Source organism: Mastigoproctus giganteus, chromosome 1 (genome assembly GCF_048544385.1).
Source record: "Mastigoproctus giganteus isolate SK-2022 chromosome 1, ASM4854438v1, whole genome shotgun sequence".
Classification (NCBI taxonomy): domain Eukaryota; kingdom Metazoa; phylum Arthropoda; class Arachnida; order Uropygi; family Thelyphonidae; genus Mastigoproctus; species Mastigoproctus giganteus.
Genome location: NC_143575.1, coordinates 200,395,991 through 200,413,621, shown reverse-complemented (window position 1 = coordinate 200,413,621; position 17,631 = coordinate 200,395,991). Strand labels below are relative to the sequence as shown.

Here is a 17,631-nt window from a genome sequence, read left to right as displayed (position 1 = left end):
AATACCATTGCACTTCTCTAGGCTCATTCCAACTGATTCATATCCTTACTAAAATGAGGCTTTCAGACGTCTATGCAGTACTCAAACTGTGTCCTCATAATTGCCTTATACAACAGGGTAATCAATTCCCTATCTCTCCTGGCAAAATTCTTTTATATAAATTGACAAAATCCCGTGGGCTGGCCTAACAGCCAGTCTGCACACTGATCAGGGGCCTTTGTGTCCAACTGCACAATTATTAGTTATCTACCGCCTTGAGTGTGACAAATTAAACTGCAACTTATATGCAGTATGTTGCATTCGTTAACATTAACCCTCAACCGCCACTTCTGCCTAATATTTCTAGATCATGTTACAGTAGGAAATCCTGATTATTGTCAGTAACTACCATACCAACCTTTGTATCATCTGAAAATTTTGATGTTACGCTTGATATCAATATCATTAATAAATATTGAAAACTACTGTTGGTGGCCCAGCACTGAACTGGAGACTTCACTAATAATATTAGTCCAAGTACAGTAATGCCCACTGATAACCACTGTTTTCTCCCACTCAACCATTCCTTTTTTCGAAGCAGCATCTTGTTCCTAATGTCAGACTGCTCTGATTTGTACAGCAGTCTTATGTGGAACAGTATTAAAAGCTTTTCTGAAAAGAATATGACACCAACACTTTATTTTTTGCATTGAGTTCCTTTGTTACTGCATCATAGTATCCAAGCATAGTGATCAGACAAATCACCCCTTAACAAACCTAATCCATGATGTGATTTCCATATAACTGCATTTTTGTCCACATGGTGTCCTCCGGTAATTTTTTAATCATGACACCATTATTTTCCCTAGAAGAAAAATCAAGCATAGAGGTCTGTAATTACTCACATCATCCTTTGATCCACCTTTTGTGAATTGTGGAGACATTTGCACAAAATATTTTCTGTCACTGATAACAGGTACCTCCTGTGAGACCAGTGCATTCTGATTGGGGATTGCTGCTGTGTTGCTTGATGTACATGTGTGAGTTCTGGCATTGAGTGGGCAGCTGAGATATGGGGCTGAATGATGGGGGCCCCATTTTAATTACTTTGAGGGTCACTTTTCTCTTCAAGTACTCATAAATGCCCTCAGAACACTGAGTTTGCACCTAATTCTTTACACTCTCTACACTGTACACACAGACAAAGATATCCCCTTGGCTGTATCATGTCCGGTTCCAAAAATAACTGCAAACATTGCACAAGTAGCATATTTTGTTAAACCATGGTTTGTAGGAGAATTACCCCCTTCAGTTCACCTTCAAGCAAGCCACAGCACTTCCAATATTTTGAGCTCATAGCTTGCCTGCTCTAGTCTGGGGCATGATTTCCATTTAAATTTAAATAATTTAATTTGACAATACTACACTAAGCTAATATATACCTAAATTCAATAATACATATTATGCTTTCAAGTTTACATTATACTTTAGTATCATTGTCCATGTGAAACGTTACATCTATATGGATTTCTTTCTACACAGTGCATGTTGTCCTTGTACATATTTGGTTGCAAAATGGCTGATTATGAAGCACTTGAAACTGAAAAGTTACATCTACCTATAGCACACAAAAAATGTGTAAAATCTTACATATATATAGGCAGTTTTCGCTTTACGAGTTCCCGAGTCCCCCCCCCCAAGTATCAACAGGCCTCCGTAGCCGAGAGGTCAGGAGTGAGAGTGCAGTAGCACACGCTCTTTGAGTAGACTGGGGTTCAAGTCCCTGACTGCTAAATACGGTCGATCTGCCAACCTGCACTGGACCAGCATGGCAGATTATGGTCCATTTCCCTCAACATGAATTGTTGAGGAAGCTTCCATCCTGCAGTGGGTTGATAACGGTTGCAGCTTACTTTTTACTTTTTTATCAAGTATCAACAAAACCGAAAATATGAACATTAATTTCAAAATATGAATACCGCATTCCAAACCAAGTGCGTAGCTATACAATATAGCGTACCCAGCTTTACAATATTAATCTGTTCCACAGACACCATCGTATCGTGAAAATATTATAATGTGAACCCAATAACACATTGTTTTTTGGTAATTCGTTTCAAGATCTAAGATGCTGAAATTTTCGCTGTATAACTAAGATATTTATCTTTCTAAAATGTCATTTTTAAGGTCACAAGCGTGACCTTAAGGCCATATAAAAGGTCATGAGCGTGGTTTGTAAATTGTATTAGTTACCAATTCAAATCATTAAAATGCATTGCACTTTCATCGTTATCATATGTTCCATTATAAGAACCAATTTTAAACACCTTTGTGATATTTTTCTAAAGCACATTTTGGAGGTCACGACCATAAAACAATAAAAACAATTTGCACTTTCCAGTTTATTGGGCTTTTCTGTTACTACAAGCAATTATAAATGGGTAGTAAACTCGATGCGATTGCATTTGCAAAAAAACCGATAGCTGGAATTGTGTGGTTTTTTTTTTTTTTTTTTACATTGGTGAAACGTGTTTCCCCTTCACTGAAATCTTCAATCGTATAAAAAAACATAAATAAATTTTCAGATTCTTCTCTTCATTCCTGTTTTTTTAAGCTTCGTAAACTTGTTACTCCGCGTGAATTGTGTTAGCTGAAATTTGTGTGCCGTTAAAAAATGCTTATGCATGCAATTGTGAAAGAGAAGATTATCTTGGAAATAAATGCCTCTTGAAGCATTTCTGAAGAAGACGACTCCTTGTGCAACAAACCAACGAGTGCTGAGCCAATAATGAGTGATCAACGAGTGTGCATTTAGTCGATAATGATGAAGAATAAACATTCTTTAATATTTGTAAGTCGTAAATATTTCTTTATTATTATAAGTTGCTTGATTTTACAGGATGCGTTTTCTTTTATTTCGATAAATCAATCATTGTTTAAACATAAACTAATTAGCTAACTAATTTCATTGTTGATAACGCAACCCCTATATTTTTAACCCTATGTATATGGAGAATAAATTTCCACTTTACGAGCACGTGCTAGGAATGAATTAACTGGTGAAGTCGAGAACCACCTGTATATCACATGAAATTTTACGCTGTATTTCTCTGGCATCTCATCGAAGGACAATGTTAATTACCTGTGCAACACACACACAGAAGAAAAAAAAAGTAAAATGTACTGTTGTGTTCACATATAACAGAGAACAATACTGAATTCTGCATTGTTTGTGTAATTCTGATGAGCCCACCTGACTGCCAATTTGCTAACAAAAATAAGTGGAAATCTATAAATTTCTTTTAAATTATTCTGAACTTAACAGCAAAACTTGAGATTTTACTATCATTTGTTCTAAAAGACAGAGAAAAACTATTTTTTTTTTTTTTTTTTTTCAGAAAAACAGAGAGTCAAAGAGTCACACTACACCCTAAATCTAGGTAATTGGCAGGTATATATTGTTGTATTTACAATATTCTGTTCTGCTTAACAGAATGATTAAGGTTTCCATGTACAATAAATAGAATTATAACATTTGCCAGTTGAAATAAGTTGCAAGCAATGCAACAATGTGCCTGCTCATGTGGCTTTTCTTACTAGCTGCAAAAGTAGGACTGGAAATGAAAAATGCTTGTTTATCTATGCTTTTCATTTATTATTTCAATTAAATGTCTTTATAACTATAACCAAGTAGATAGCATATAACACAGAATAATGCACATTTGAATGCACATAATAGGGAGGAAATCCCTATTATGTGCATTCAAATCCCCTCTATAAACTCCTCTGATCCCATTTGACAATTCCAGAAACACGAACGATGGAAATAAATAGCAAAATGTCATTTACTCCTACAAGACTGATTATGAGAAAATTAAAACAATTTTAGTAGATTATTTAATAATGCATTTAAGGTAAACATAAATCATCGAAACTATTTATCAGTTCACTTACGTGCATGTTTGGAAAATTCTTCAAATAATTCATCTTTTCCTCTATTTTTTGGTATATTTCCAACAAACAGCCGGTGGTTATTTATCGATACCGTCACTCCTATGAATTTTCCCTTTCTGATTTCATAATTATCCAGCTAAAAAGAATTTTTTTTTTTTACAATAATGACAAATATTTTATGATAGATATATAAAGTCAGTAATGGGTAGAATTATAGTAGCGACTAAGACACCAAGTTCTCTAAAAACATACATAGTTTACACAACTTAGGATTGCAAATATATACAAGGTGTGTCAAATATAAACACTGCTACTTCCATGTTAAAGTACATAATTTTTATAGTACATAATTTAGCTATATTTATAATTAATCCGTGCAAGGAATGATCTACAATTAATAATTAGTTTCAATATGGATTATAATGCTATCACCTTGACGCCTTGAATTTTTGGTTATTTACTGTAGTCTGTATATAATCCAGTGCAGTTATGCTGGATTATATGTAGACTAACTTATTTTTGGGTATGGACGTGTATTTCTTTCACTTGCAGTTTTTAACTATAATTCATTATATGTTTACTGAAATGACTGATACCCATTTCCAGCAATGAACATTCTTAGAATTAAAAGCATTCCATATGGACAGATAGGAAAGTGAGCTTAAGAGTTAGGTGACCTTAACATTAAACAGAATTAGTAACATTAATCTTGTATAATGAACTTCAATGCTAAAGGCTTTGACACAGTTAGACTAGACATGCTGAAGTGGAACATATTAGAGTAAAATTTAAGGTAGTTAAGTTAATATAACAGTGGCAACCACAGCTATAAGTAATATTTTGAAAAAGAGCAATGAGTTTAGAGAATGCACATGATTGCAAATCAACAAAAATTCTTTGCATGAGACTAAAGCTAATTATGTTGTCAGCTGAAATATTTTGTTTCTTGCTGCCAAACTTAAAACAAGCCAAAAAATATTTAGATATCCAAAACCTGTGATCCACTGAGAGCTCAATGGCCACTTACTGAACAATTTATACTCTTTAATTAATGGATCAAGGAATGCTCTCACGACAATTTATCGATTTAAGAGGATGCAATTTACAGGTAAGAACTTAGAGTAATTGTTTATCTTACTATGAAACTCTTCTTTCTAGTACACAGCAAATCCTCTGATTACTGAACTTAACTTTTATATGTTTAATGAGTGTTCGTTTCACCATCTTTGGTGTACCTCACTAGTGTCTACTAAAATCACCTGTTGAATGATTTATGATAATTTAGTTTTGGTTTTCATTTAAGTAGGGTTTGACATCCAAATACATTATATAGATTGCAAGGTGGAGAAGAAATAAAATTGAGTAAAAAAAAAAAAAAAAAAAAAAAAAAAGACTCTCCATCATAACTTTGGACAGTTGGTAGCTATAGCACTGTCTGAGCAAGAGTAAGGATGCTGTCAGCACTTACGTTAGTTATCCTATTATTACTAATGTAGAGCATTAATTCTGCTTTAATTTTAGGTATGTGCAGTATGCCATATGACTTATGCCAGGTAATATTAGAGCTAAAGCATGCTTCGTGTATTCCACCAATTATGTAGTTACAGGTCTAGACCAGTGATGGCCAACCCTCTTGCAATGGGCCACATATTATATTGAAAATGTGCTGCTAACCAACACATTTCCAACATAAGTTGGTTTTATTGTTAACCAACACATTTCCAACATATGTTGGTTTTATTGTACCACCCAAGGGGCCGGTCCAAAAACCACTAAATAAAGTTCCTAATGCTTAAATGTCTGATAAAGCCTTTCTTGAGGTTCCATTACATAGCACTATTAGTTTAAATTGACCAAAACCGAACTCCGATTATTCTTCCCCTGTGCCTTCAACTGAAAAGGGTATTTAAAATGTGCCAAACTATCATAAAGCAATTCAAAATTTTGACATTAAAGCCAGAGAAGTAAGCCATTCGTACCACTGCAAATAACAAATTGCATTATGGCATGTAACAAAACCTTTGATGAGTTTTGTTACTTACCAAGTTCTTTATATCACATAATATTCTTTATTTTGAATTTAATATCTCTGAATACATAAACAAATGTTATTGTATTCATTAATTTAACTCTATTGATTCATTCCTTTCAGATGTCCATCAGATTAGCACATCCATTAAGGAAGCTAGGGCTAAACTGTAGCTCCTCTTGAATGAGAATGACTGAGAATAACTTGATCGTGATGTGGAAAAAGCACAAAAACTCCTTCTGTCTTTACGGGACTTGAACCCAGGCTACCACACACATTATTTAACACCTCTATTTCATTTTCATCTTAAATTACCAATTCAATTTCAGTCACTGATTTTTTTTCCACCTCATTACTGAATTCTTGTAATAAAATAAAATATTAATCTAGTTTTACTGAAATTTACAAGGCATAAAAATGTAGCAATTTTTTATTCTTTGGCAGAATATCTAAATCTTACTAACAAATAAAATACAGTGGACCCCACTTTACAATTGGTTCACTGTATGATCACATCACTAGGCCCTTTGTCGATGGACTCTCCATAATAAAATACCATTCACTATTTGATGTGTGTTAAGTGTGGTCATTGTGATCACATTTGCGAATTGAATTTTAATTCTACTAAACAGCGATTGTAATAAGAAAAAAATAGGAGGAATATTATTCACAGGCTATAAAAGTAAAGATAACAAATTTACACTTTATTCTATTACCAATTAACAAAATTAAATGATATGTGAAAATTGGAAGAATACTTTCCTCAGGGTAACTAAATAAAAATAAATTTACACTTACATACATAGCTTAATTAATGTGTACTATAATATGTACATACTAATTAGTTGATAAGGATGCTATAATGAGTTGATAAGTTTCCTTTCTGTTCACTGACTTTTTTGGGGGGTTGTAAAATTAAAAACACTAAAAAAGATAAAGCAATCGATAATAAAGAACATGACATGCACAAATTGCAACTAACACGATATGTGCAAGTGAGATACAGAGTAACAAGTTTATGAAGTTTAAAAAATAGGAATGAAACACACTGCACCTTAATAACGTAAAAACCCCAGAATTCCAACCATCGGTATTATTGCAAATGCAATAAGATCGAGTTTAGTTTACTACCCACTTATAATAGATTGCACTAAGAGAAAAGCCCAATAAACCAGAAACTGCAAATTGTTTTTATTGTTTTATGGTAGTGACCTCTAGAAATGTATTAGAAAAATATCACAAAGGCATTCAAAACTGATTTTTATAACCGAACCTATGATAATGATGAAAGTGTGGTGCATTTTAATTATCTGAATTGGTTTTTTGAAATTTGATTTTATAAAGCAGCTGATTCTACTAACCGATGATAATTTCCATTAATCAGTAGACTAGGAACCTGCAAGATGATCTGATTGAGGTCTTTAAGACCTTGAATTGTTTGAGCCGGCTCAATGCTGACGGGATTGTTCCTCTTGCTCAGATTACAAACCTGAGAGGGCAAAAATTTAATTTGAAGAGATACAGTTGTAGGACAGATGTGCAGAAATTTGCCTTTAGCTACCGGATAGTCTAAGGTCAACAAATTGCTATAGACTTGGTTTACATCTAACAAAATCTCAAAAACTGTACGATGGCAACTTCATGCGATGGGTTGCCAACTTCCAGTTTTATGGGCTCCCGAAGATACACAAACTGGGCATTCCTCTAAGGCCCATTGTTTCATGCTGCAACTCAACCTAAACGAGCTTTCAAAGTCCCCAGACTGTTAACACCCTTTGTAGGGAATACCAACTGTACTGTTTCCAACAGTGTGGAATTTCTGCACCTCATTAAAGATCTCACCACCTCTGAAGACCAGGTTATGACCTCCTTCGACGTAGTCTCCTTATTCACTTCTGTTCCAGCACAACAAGCCATTACTTGTGCGAGATAACTTTTAGACAGTGTTACTACCTTATCCGACAGGACCTCACTCTCTAGAGATAACATTTGTGCGGCCCTAACCTGTGCTTGACTGGCAGAGTGATTGTGTTTGGAAACTCTCTATTCCGTCAGTTCCATAGGATGGTTATGGGAGCCCCAGACAGTTCGATCATAAACAACATTGCCATGGAGGAGCTCTGGAGAGCTATATATTTTAAAGCCTGCCCGTCACCATTATCCCCAAGGGATCAAAAACCCAAGTGCTGCAACACCTCAACTCCCTGTTATCCTTCATCCAGTTTACCATCGCACTAGAAAGAAACACCCTCTCCTTTCTGGATATTTTAGTACAATGCATGGACTTGAATTTAAGAATTTTGGTTTATAGAAAACCCACATGTGCAGGCCAGTTTACAAACTACGGGTCTGCACACGCGCTCAGCCATTTACTTCGTACCACATGCGTCTTACTTATCCAAGCTTGGACCTATTCCAGCTCTATAGGTGACAGGCAATTGGAAATTTCGAAGATAAGAGCTGACCTTTCAAGTTGCAGCTATCGTGCTCATATTCTAGGCAAGTGCAACTCACATTCTCATGAGTTTGTTGCATGACCTAATTCACCCCATAACAATGAAATAATCTCAAATGCCTACACTCCCAACTACCCAGTTGGATGGGTGTTTTGGAACACCTTTCCAAAATCCTACACACCTACTGCATAAAGTGCCTACAAATCGCTGGCAGGAAATTATGATCATCTAGGTGAAAACACCAATTCCCTCCTTCTTACGAAGCAGTTCTGTACACTGAATTACATGCCCTCATTGCAGTAGTTGTTACGTCAGCAAAACTGCTAGAAGGGTACAATATAGAGTCTTGGAACATGAAAGGGCCCTCCGGTCCACTGACTCCAAAAACTCCACTGTTGCCAAACACTATAGGTCTGAACAACACGGCCTCAATCCTCGAAGTGATGTTGTTGTTGTTATTTGGTTTTTAGGAGCATTAGCAACTAAGGCCATATTGCTCCGGGAATATGCGGTGGTCATTCCCTGACCTTTCCGCATCCTCCGTATTTGGTGGTAATCCTCCAAGTGATGTCAAGGTTGTTGGTCACTCACGTAACTACTGCCAATGATCGTGGCTTGAAATGCTACACAAAACCAAATGTAGTAGTCTTCAACCGTCACAGGGGTGCACGCATGCACCCAATTATGGAGGCAGCTGTTTTACAATACAGTGAGGGTTGGCATATGTCTCACGTATGTACCTTACATACTCAGCACCACGAAGTGTCTGATTCTGCGCAGTGACTCATTCATTGTTCCTTTCCATATAACATTCATCAAACTTGTGCACGTGCCTTACTCTGTCACATAATCACGTCCAGTCTTATATTGATATTTCATATATAACGTATTTATATAGATATAACATCCAGCTGAAGAATGTGCACATCACTCTGAAAGCTCCTGTTTGTTTATATTTTTGTATCTTAAGTTATTTAAAATAAATGCATTCATTTCTGTGTTTTCGGTTGTGGCAATATATTTTATGCAATTATAGCACCTGAAACAAAAGGCCTTTTCACAAACTTCAATCTGTTGTGGAAGTTGATAGTTTAAATAAATTCAAGGAAGAAGTGAAAAAAACTTATGGAGTGAAATAGGAAGTTTTTTTTTATTTTTTTATGGCCACTGCTGTATAAGCTTGCTTCCTTGCATCATATGACTCTGCTAATGTTAAAAAAGTGCATACTTGTTTCACTTTACAATGGGCTCAACTGTCTCTGACTGGATCACAAGGTCCTATCTCTCAGCAAATAGCAGAATTTGTAAATGTGTTGTTTTTGCTTTCTTTAGCTGAAGTGATTTTTTGTGTTGCGCTTTAATCAATATATTAGTTTTAATAAATTTTTTTAATCAATATGTACAATTTTCATTATAAAAATCGCCTTTTAGAGAGAAAAATAACTTAGTTATATAGCAAAAATTTCAACCTCCAAGGCCTTGGAACGAATTACCAAAAAACAATGTGCTATTGGGTTCCCATTACGATATGTTCACAATACAATGGTGTCTTTGGAATGGATTAATATCGCAAAGCAGAGGTCCACTGTAATATATATTATGAAGCAGCAAACAACAATATTAATAAAAGCATTCAAGGCAAAATTTAAAAAAAAAAAAAAAAAAAAAATTACTACTTCCTAATTAAATCATTATAACAGGTTGTTTGTCCCAATATTTCAACATATAATTTAACCAACGCATCCATTTTTAATTCACCATGGTCTTAAAAAAACAGTAAACTGGAAAAAAATCTCTGTTAAGCTGCAAAATATACACCTAATTCTGTTTTTGCACGAACTTTTTTTACACGAATTTGGTTTAACACGAATTCAAAATAAATATTTCATTCTCTTTTTACGCGAGTCATTTTGATTTAACACCATTTCTATGAATTTTTTTTTGCCTAAATTCTAAGAAAATTTTTTTTATTTGTGGCATATTAGTATCATTTCTATATTACATGCATCAATAGATTGGATAACAGCTAGTGTATGCGTTTTGAAACGCGTGCTTTTGCTTACCAATGTTTTCGTCTAGGTATCTATGAATCATCAACGTTTTTATTGAATTTGGTGCACATCTACAGTATTCGTGCATTGTATCTTCGGCAGACATGTAGTAGTAAGCTCTATTTCAAAGTGAAAGAATCTTTAGTGAAATTTGTGCACATATAAATTTATTAATTTTGCCGATAGTCAATAAATCGTAAGTTTACAAAATTTTCATACCTTTTTTTATTAATTATAACTGAGATATTTTTCGGTAGCCCTTATATAATGTCGAATAATTCGCCTATTACCAAAATGAAAAGGAAAGCGAGTTCTTTGGAACTTAAAATTCAAATTTTAGATCGTCTTGCAACTGGACAAGGGGCTATGTCTGTAGGAAAGCATTTTGGTGTACATGAAGCTACCGTAAGAACTATTAAGAAAAATGAAGCTGCAATTAGGAAGTCGGTATGTTCTGGAACAAAAGTAAGTGTTAATTCATCATCATATACAAGAGATATTGTCAAGGAAAAAATGGAAAAGGCCCTGGTAATATGGATAGAAGATCAGTCACAAAAAAGAGTAACAGTAGATGGAAATGGCATCAAGCAAACAGCACTAAGAATTTACAGACAGATTAAAGAAAAGGAGCCAAGCACTTCATCTCAGTTAAACAGAAAGTATGAATTTTCTGCGAGTACAGGTTGGATGACAGGGTTTCTTAAAAGGAATGCTCTTCATAATATAAAAATTAAAGGTGAAACTGCATCTGCAGATGAATCGGCTGCTAAAGTATTCCCGCAGGAACTTGCAAAAATTATTGAAGATGGAGGATACACTCCTGATCAAGTGTGGAATGCAGATGAAACTGGTTTCTTCTGGAAACGAATGCCGAACAGAACGTATGTAGCCAAATCGCAGAAAACTGCTGGTGGTTTTAAGGTAGCTAAGGATCGTGTGACCTTGTTATTTTCCTCCAACGCTTCAGGAGATCGTATGTTGAAACCACTGCTGGTAAATTGAGCCCTAAACCCACGTTCAATGAAATGTGTAGATATCAATAAACTGCCTGTTCACTGGATGGCAAACAAGAAGGCCTGGGTGACCACTACTATTTTTACAGAATGGTTCAACAAATGTTTCGTCCCAGAAGTCAGACGTTATATGAATTTGAAAGGTCTCGAATTTAAAGTTCTTCTGATTCTTGACAATGCACCCGGCCATCCTGTCTTGGAACACCCAAACGTACAAATTTTATTTCTGCCACCTAATACTACATCTTTGATACAACCGCTAGACCAAGGTATAATTGCGACAATTAAAACATACTACGTAAAACGAACATTCCAACACAATTTGGACAAACTGAATGATGAAACACTAACAGTCATTGATGTGTGGAAGAAATTCTCAATTATGGATTGTATCAATCAAGTTGGATTAGCGTTTGAATTAAAACCAGCAACTTTAAATGCATGTTGGAAAGCGGTTTGGCCACAATGTGTAAAAAGCAAAGATCCCATCATCCCTAATACGACCGAATTTCCCAACATCATTACAATGGCACACAAAATTGGTGGAGAAGGATTCGATGATCTATCGTTTGAAGATATTGATGAATTGTTAACCGACAAAGCCCTAAGCGAAGATGAAATATTAGAGGTTGTCCTTGGGACTCCTTATCCCACAGAATGTAGTGGTAATGAAGAAAATGATCCTGTTCTAAATGCAGATTTAATAAAAGAAGGTCTGGAACTGGCCAGAAAATTAGGTAATCATTTTGTCAAACATGACCCTAATGAGGAATGCGCTGGGAAGTTTCAACGTGAACTGAAGTTGTTGACAGCCTCTTACAGAGAATTATATAATGGCCTAACCAAAACACGAACACAACGATTAATAACTGCATTCGTTCGTAAAACCAGTGAAACATCAGCACCAGAGGAGACTCGTGCTGATTTTGCTGAAGAGATCACAGAAAGAATTTCATTAATAGAGGAAGAAGACGATGTCCACAACATTTCTAGTGATGGCAGTGATATTCCAGTCGTGCGCAAATGTATGCGCCGTTTATTATCAGAAACTGAAAATGAATAAAATCTTGTTATGTGTAAAACAAATTTTTTTTGTTCATGAAGAATTTTTTTTCATTTCATATGCATACAAATTTATTTTAGTACATTTTAATTACATATTATTACATGTGTATTTTGGTGAAATAAAATAATAAGCTTAAAACGAATATTTTATGTGTTTTATTTAAATTATTTTTACTGATTTTTTTAGATCCGGAACCAATCTTCTTTTCTTCCATAAATACAATGTCTTTTTTTACACGAATTTTTTTTACACGTACTTTTCAGGAACGTATCTATCGTGTAAAAACAGAATTAGGTGTATGTTCTTATATACAAGAAAATAGATTTTAAGAGGTACCTGTTTAACGGCATTTTGGGCTTCGTCTTTAGCTGTGTATGTGATAAATGCATAACCTCTATTCTGCCCCGTTAGAGGATCCATCATTAACCTCAAATCCCACATTGCACCACACTTTTCAAATAGAGGTATTAGTTCATCTTCGTATACATCTTTTGGTATCTTTCCAACAAATATCTAAATAAACACAATAATCACACTATCAATTGCAATTTAAAATTATATGATGAGCAATGCATATATAATAAAGAGTTGTGTATTCATCAAACACACACACGTGTGCATGCACATGTACATGCACGTATATCAGAGCAGAGACGTCAGTGGGAGATAAAATCAGTATAAATTTTGAGAAAAATCTGTATACAGTTAAATAAAAATAAAAAAAAAGGGGAAGAAAATATGAATTTTTATAAAATTCATGAAATATTTATTTTTGTGATGTTAGTGGACTTTTAAAATTGATCAAATATTTTAAAAAATGCGAGTAAATGTACAGATCAAGATGAGTGTTGTATCTAGGAAGAAGATAAACAGGTTTGTTTGTTTTGATTTTATTGGCGCATTAGCTACTAAAGCTATAATGCGCCAAGACCATTTCATTTATAAAAAAATTTAAACTTTCAGTGACCTAATTAGTTAGGTCACTATGTCAAGAGGTATAAGAACAATGTAAATTTTATAAACGAGCAAAAATATTTATTGATTTTAAAAATCTAAAAATAGCAGACACATTGTCATTGTTGGATAAAATCTGACTGAGTGTATACGGCTCAGTCAGATGATTAAAAGCAGTAAAACGGATATTACTAAAATCTGGACAATCAATTAAAATGTGTCTCATAGTTAAAATTGTGCCACAGGACACACACATAGGAGGGTCATCAGCCCTCAGCAAAAACGAATGAGTTAAATGACTGTGTCCTATGCGGGTCTGGGCAAGAACAACTTCCTCCTTACGATTCCTGCGCAGACTAGACTGCCACGGTTCAATTAGCATTAGCATTAGCATTAGTAGAGGCATTTGATGCAAGAAAGCAAGCTTATGCAGCATCAGCCAAAAAAAAAAAAAAAAAAGTAACATAAATAAATAAAAATAACCACTTCCACTTCACCCCTCTGTTCGTTCGAAATACCTGTCCAGCTGAGCCTTAAACTTATTTAGGCTATCAACTTCCACGACAAGGGATGGAAGTCTGTTCCACCCACCAACCACCCGCTGGCTAAAGGCAAATTTCCGCACATCTATCCTACATCTGTCTTTCCTCAATTTGAATTTATGCCCTCTCAGGTGATTTTTCTGAGCTAGAGGAAGAATCCCATCAGCATTGAGCATGCTCAAACCATTCAAGGCTTTGTACACCTCTATCAGATCACCCCGCTGGTGCCTAGTTTCCAGACACTGTAATTTGCAAAACTTAAGCCTTTCTTCGTAAGAGAACCCCTTTGTCCCATTCACCAATCTAGTTGCCCTTCTCTGTACTCGTTCCAGCAGCTCTACATCCTTCCTGAAATGAGGCCTCCAGGCCTGTATACAGTACTCTAGGTGTGGCCTGACCATTGCCTTATACAAGGGAATAATCACCTCCTTATCCCTGCTAGAAAAATTCCTATATATCATTGACAATACACCATGAGCTACTCTTGCAGCTCGTCTGCACTGCTCAGAGAACTTCATATCTGCCTGCACCACCACCCCCAGGTCCCTTTCATTCTCTACCACTGTCAGTGTAGTACCACAGAGTTGATACGTTGCTCTGGGGTTGCTGTTTCTCATATGTAGTACTTTACATTTGTCAATGTTAAACTTCATTTGCCACCTCGAAGCCCATCTGCTCAACCTTTCCAAATCCTGTTGCAGCAGCATAGTGTCAGTAGTGTCCTTGACAACCCTGCCAACCTTCGTATCGTCTGCAAACTTGGACATTAAGCCTGATATACCATCATCAATATCATTTATAAATACAGAAAACAATAAAGGCCCCAATACTGAACCCTGAGGGACTCCACTAATAACATTAGTCCACGATGAGCAGTGTCCATTGATTACCACTCTGTCTTCTCCCCCTTATTACAGGCTTTATGCAATATAATTTATTTCCAGTCTGTCTATTCCACGAGTCCTGCCATTGGGAGTATATGTTTTGGTGTATTATTTGCCTGTAGTCTGTATAGGGGACTGACAGGCAGCGGTTATTATTGGGAATTGCTGATTTGGCTGCAGCGTCAACCAAATCATTTCCCCTAATCCCAATGTGGCTGGGAATCCAGCAGAAGCGGATATCATATTCACGTCCAAGCAGGAAGTGAATCTTCTGCTGAATACTAGACAGAACTGGATGAGGATTATACCTCACAGATATTAAAGCCTGTAACACACTGAGAGAATCGGAATATAAAATGAACCGTTGGTATTGGCATTCACTAATGTGATCCAAGGCTAACTCTATAGCATGCAGCTCTGCAGTAAATATACTGCATTCAGAGGGAATCTGCTCCGATGTAGTGCTGTCTGTAAAGACCGCAGCAGATGCCACATATGATTCCGACTTCGAGCCGTCTGCGTAAACTGGCGCGAAGTCAGAATGTTCAGCTCGGTGTGCTGAATAAAGCTGCAGGTAGACCGATGACGGAGTGTCCGACTTTCCCCAATTTCTAAGGGACAAGTCACATGCCGGGACATGAGCATGCCAGGGTGAAAAGGGTTGCTTTGGTGTTTGGGCAACCTTGTCTATCTTGATATTAAGTTCTTTGAGTAGCTCTTGGAGACGAATACCAAAAGGACGATTGGCAGTCTTACGGGTACTGTATAAATTTTCCCACCGTGGCTCAAACACAAATGGCCACGTAGGATGGTCTGGCAGGGATTTCAGTTTTAAAGCGTACTTTAAAGGCAACTGCTTACGTCGAAGCAATAACGGTGGTTCGTTTGCTTCGACGTATAAGCTCTGGACAGGAGATGTGTGATATGCTCCAGTAGCAATACGTAGGGCCTGATGATGGACGGGGTCCAGCCATCGCAGGACACTGTCTCTGGCTGAGGAATATACCTGGGACCCATAATCTAGTTTGGATCGCACAAGTGCACAGTAAAGCCGAAGAAGGGTACATCGGTCTGCTTCCCAAGATGTAGAGGAGAGCGAGCAGAGAATATTAAGCCCACGTGTGCACTTTGTGCGGAGTTGACGGATATGATCCAAAAAGGTGAGTTTTTTTTTCAAATATGAGTCCCAAGAATTTTATGTTCGCTGCTACTGGAATAGCATTTTGTCCATGCCTTAATTCGGGTTCAGGATGAAGATTACGTTTACGACAAAAGTGTACGCAAACGGTCTTCTCCGGCGAGAACCTGAAGCCATTAGCAAGTGCCCAGGAATTCAGATTATCAATGGCTTTCTGCAGTTGTCTTTCAATAACCCTCATGTTGCACGACTGACAAAAAATGCTAAAGTCATCAACATAGAGGGCACTGTTTACAGTTGGAGGAAGTTGTTCTGTTATTGAATTTATTTTTATGGCGAAAAGCGTGACACTTAATACTGATCCTTGTGGTACTCCCTCCTCTTGGCTGAATGAAGGAGAGAGTGAGGATACCACGCGAACTTGGAAAGATCGATTGGCTAAAGAGTTTTTAATAAAAATTGGGAGTTGCCCCCTAAGACCAAGGCTATGCAGATCTTTTAAGATGCCAAATTTCCAAATTGTGTCATACGCTTTCTCCATGTCAAAGAACACCGACACCAAGTGTTCGCGTTTTAGAAAAGCATCCCGGATGGATGCTTCCAATCAAATAAGATAGTCCAAAGTGGACCGGTTCCTTCGGAAGCCGCACTGGATGTTGGAGAGAAGGTCATTTGATTCTAGATACCATATTAAACGAGAATTAACCATTCTCTCCAGGATTTTGCACAGACAGCTAGTCAGAGCAATAGGACGATAATTGGTGGTGACTTTTGGATCCTTTCCTGGCTTAGGAAAGGCAAGAACGATTGCCTTTCGCCAACAGTCCGGAAACTGCCCTTCAGTAAAGATTCTGTTATACAGAAGGAGCAGACAATCCATAGATATTGGTGAAAGATGTTTAATCATTTCATAATGGATGCCATCTGGTCCAACAGTACTTGCTTTGGAAAGAGTGAGGGCTCTTTTCAGTTCCTCTACAGTGAATGCCCCGTTGTAGGGATAGAGGACCTGGGACTTAAAATTAAGTGCCTATTTTTCGATTTTCTGTTTCAGCAGCAGGAACTCTGGGGAATACAAAGATGTTGCGGAGATGTTAGACAATGTTTCCCCAAGAGCATTTGCTATTGCAGTTGGATCTGCAATAGTGCATCCATTATAATCTAGGATTGAAGAAGGGTGGGATGTATATTTTCCCTTCATTTTCCGGATTTTATCCCAGACTACCTTAGAGTTGGTAGACTGGTTAATAGATGATGTAAAACGGATCCACCATTCCTTTTGACTCTGACGACGGATGTAGCGTGCTTTAGCTCGTGCGCGTTTGAAGGCTATAAGGTTGATCGTGGTAGGATATCGGCGGAATATCCCCCACGCTTTGTTTTGAGCCTTTTTTGCTGCTGTGCATTGTGAATTCCACCAAGGTTTGGGAAATGGTGGAAACCGGGCAGATGTTTTTGGAACAGCATTCGCAGCTGCTTGGACAATATTTTCTGTGATGTACTTAACTGCATCATTGATAGGCTCTTGACTGACGGTGCTAAGATCAAAATTTGCCTGATGTTGG

The 17,631-nt window shown here is 36.6% G+C and overlaps 1 protein-coding gene across 11 annotated transcripts in view; it reads right to left on the bottom strand.

Moving 5' to 3' along the window:
• Syp (synaptotagmin binding cytoplasmic RNA interacting protein) overlaps positions 1-17,631 on the bottom strand; it is a 499,733-nt gene that overhangs the window by 249,714 nt on the left and 232,388 nt on the right. For all 11 annotated transcript variants that reach the window (XM_090375502.1, XM_090375528.1, XM_090375520.1 and 8 more), the window contains 2 exons: positions 12,885-13,061; positions 3,934-4,069 (listed from right to left, as the gene is read on the bottom strand). In XM_090375502.1, the coding sequence (XP_090231628.1) occupies positions 3,934-4,069; positions 12,885-13,061 (313 nt within the window). The remainder of the gene's footprint in view (positions 1-3,933; positions 4,070-12,884; positions 13,062-17,631) is intronic.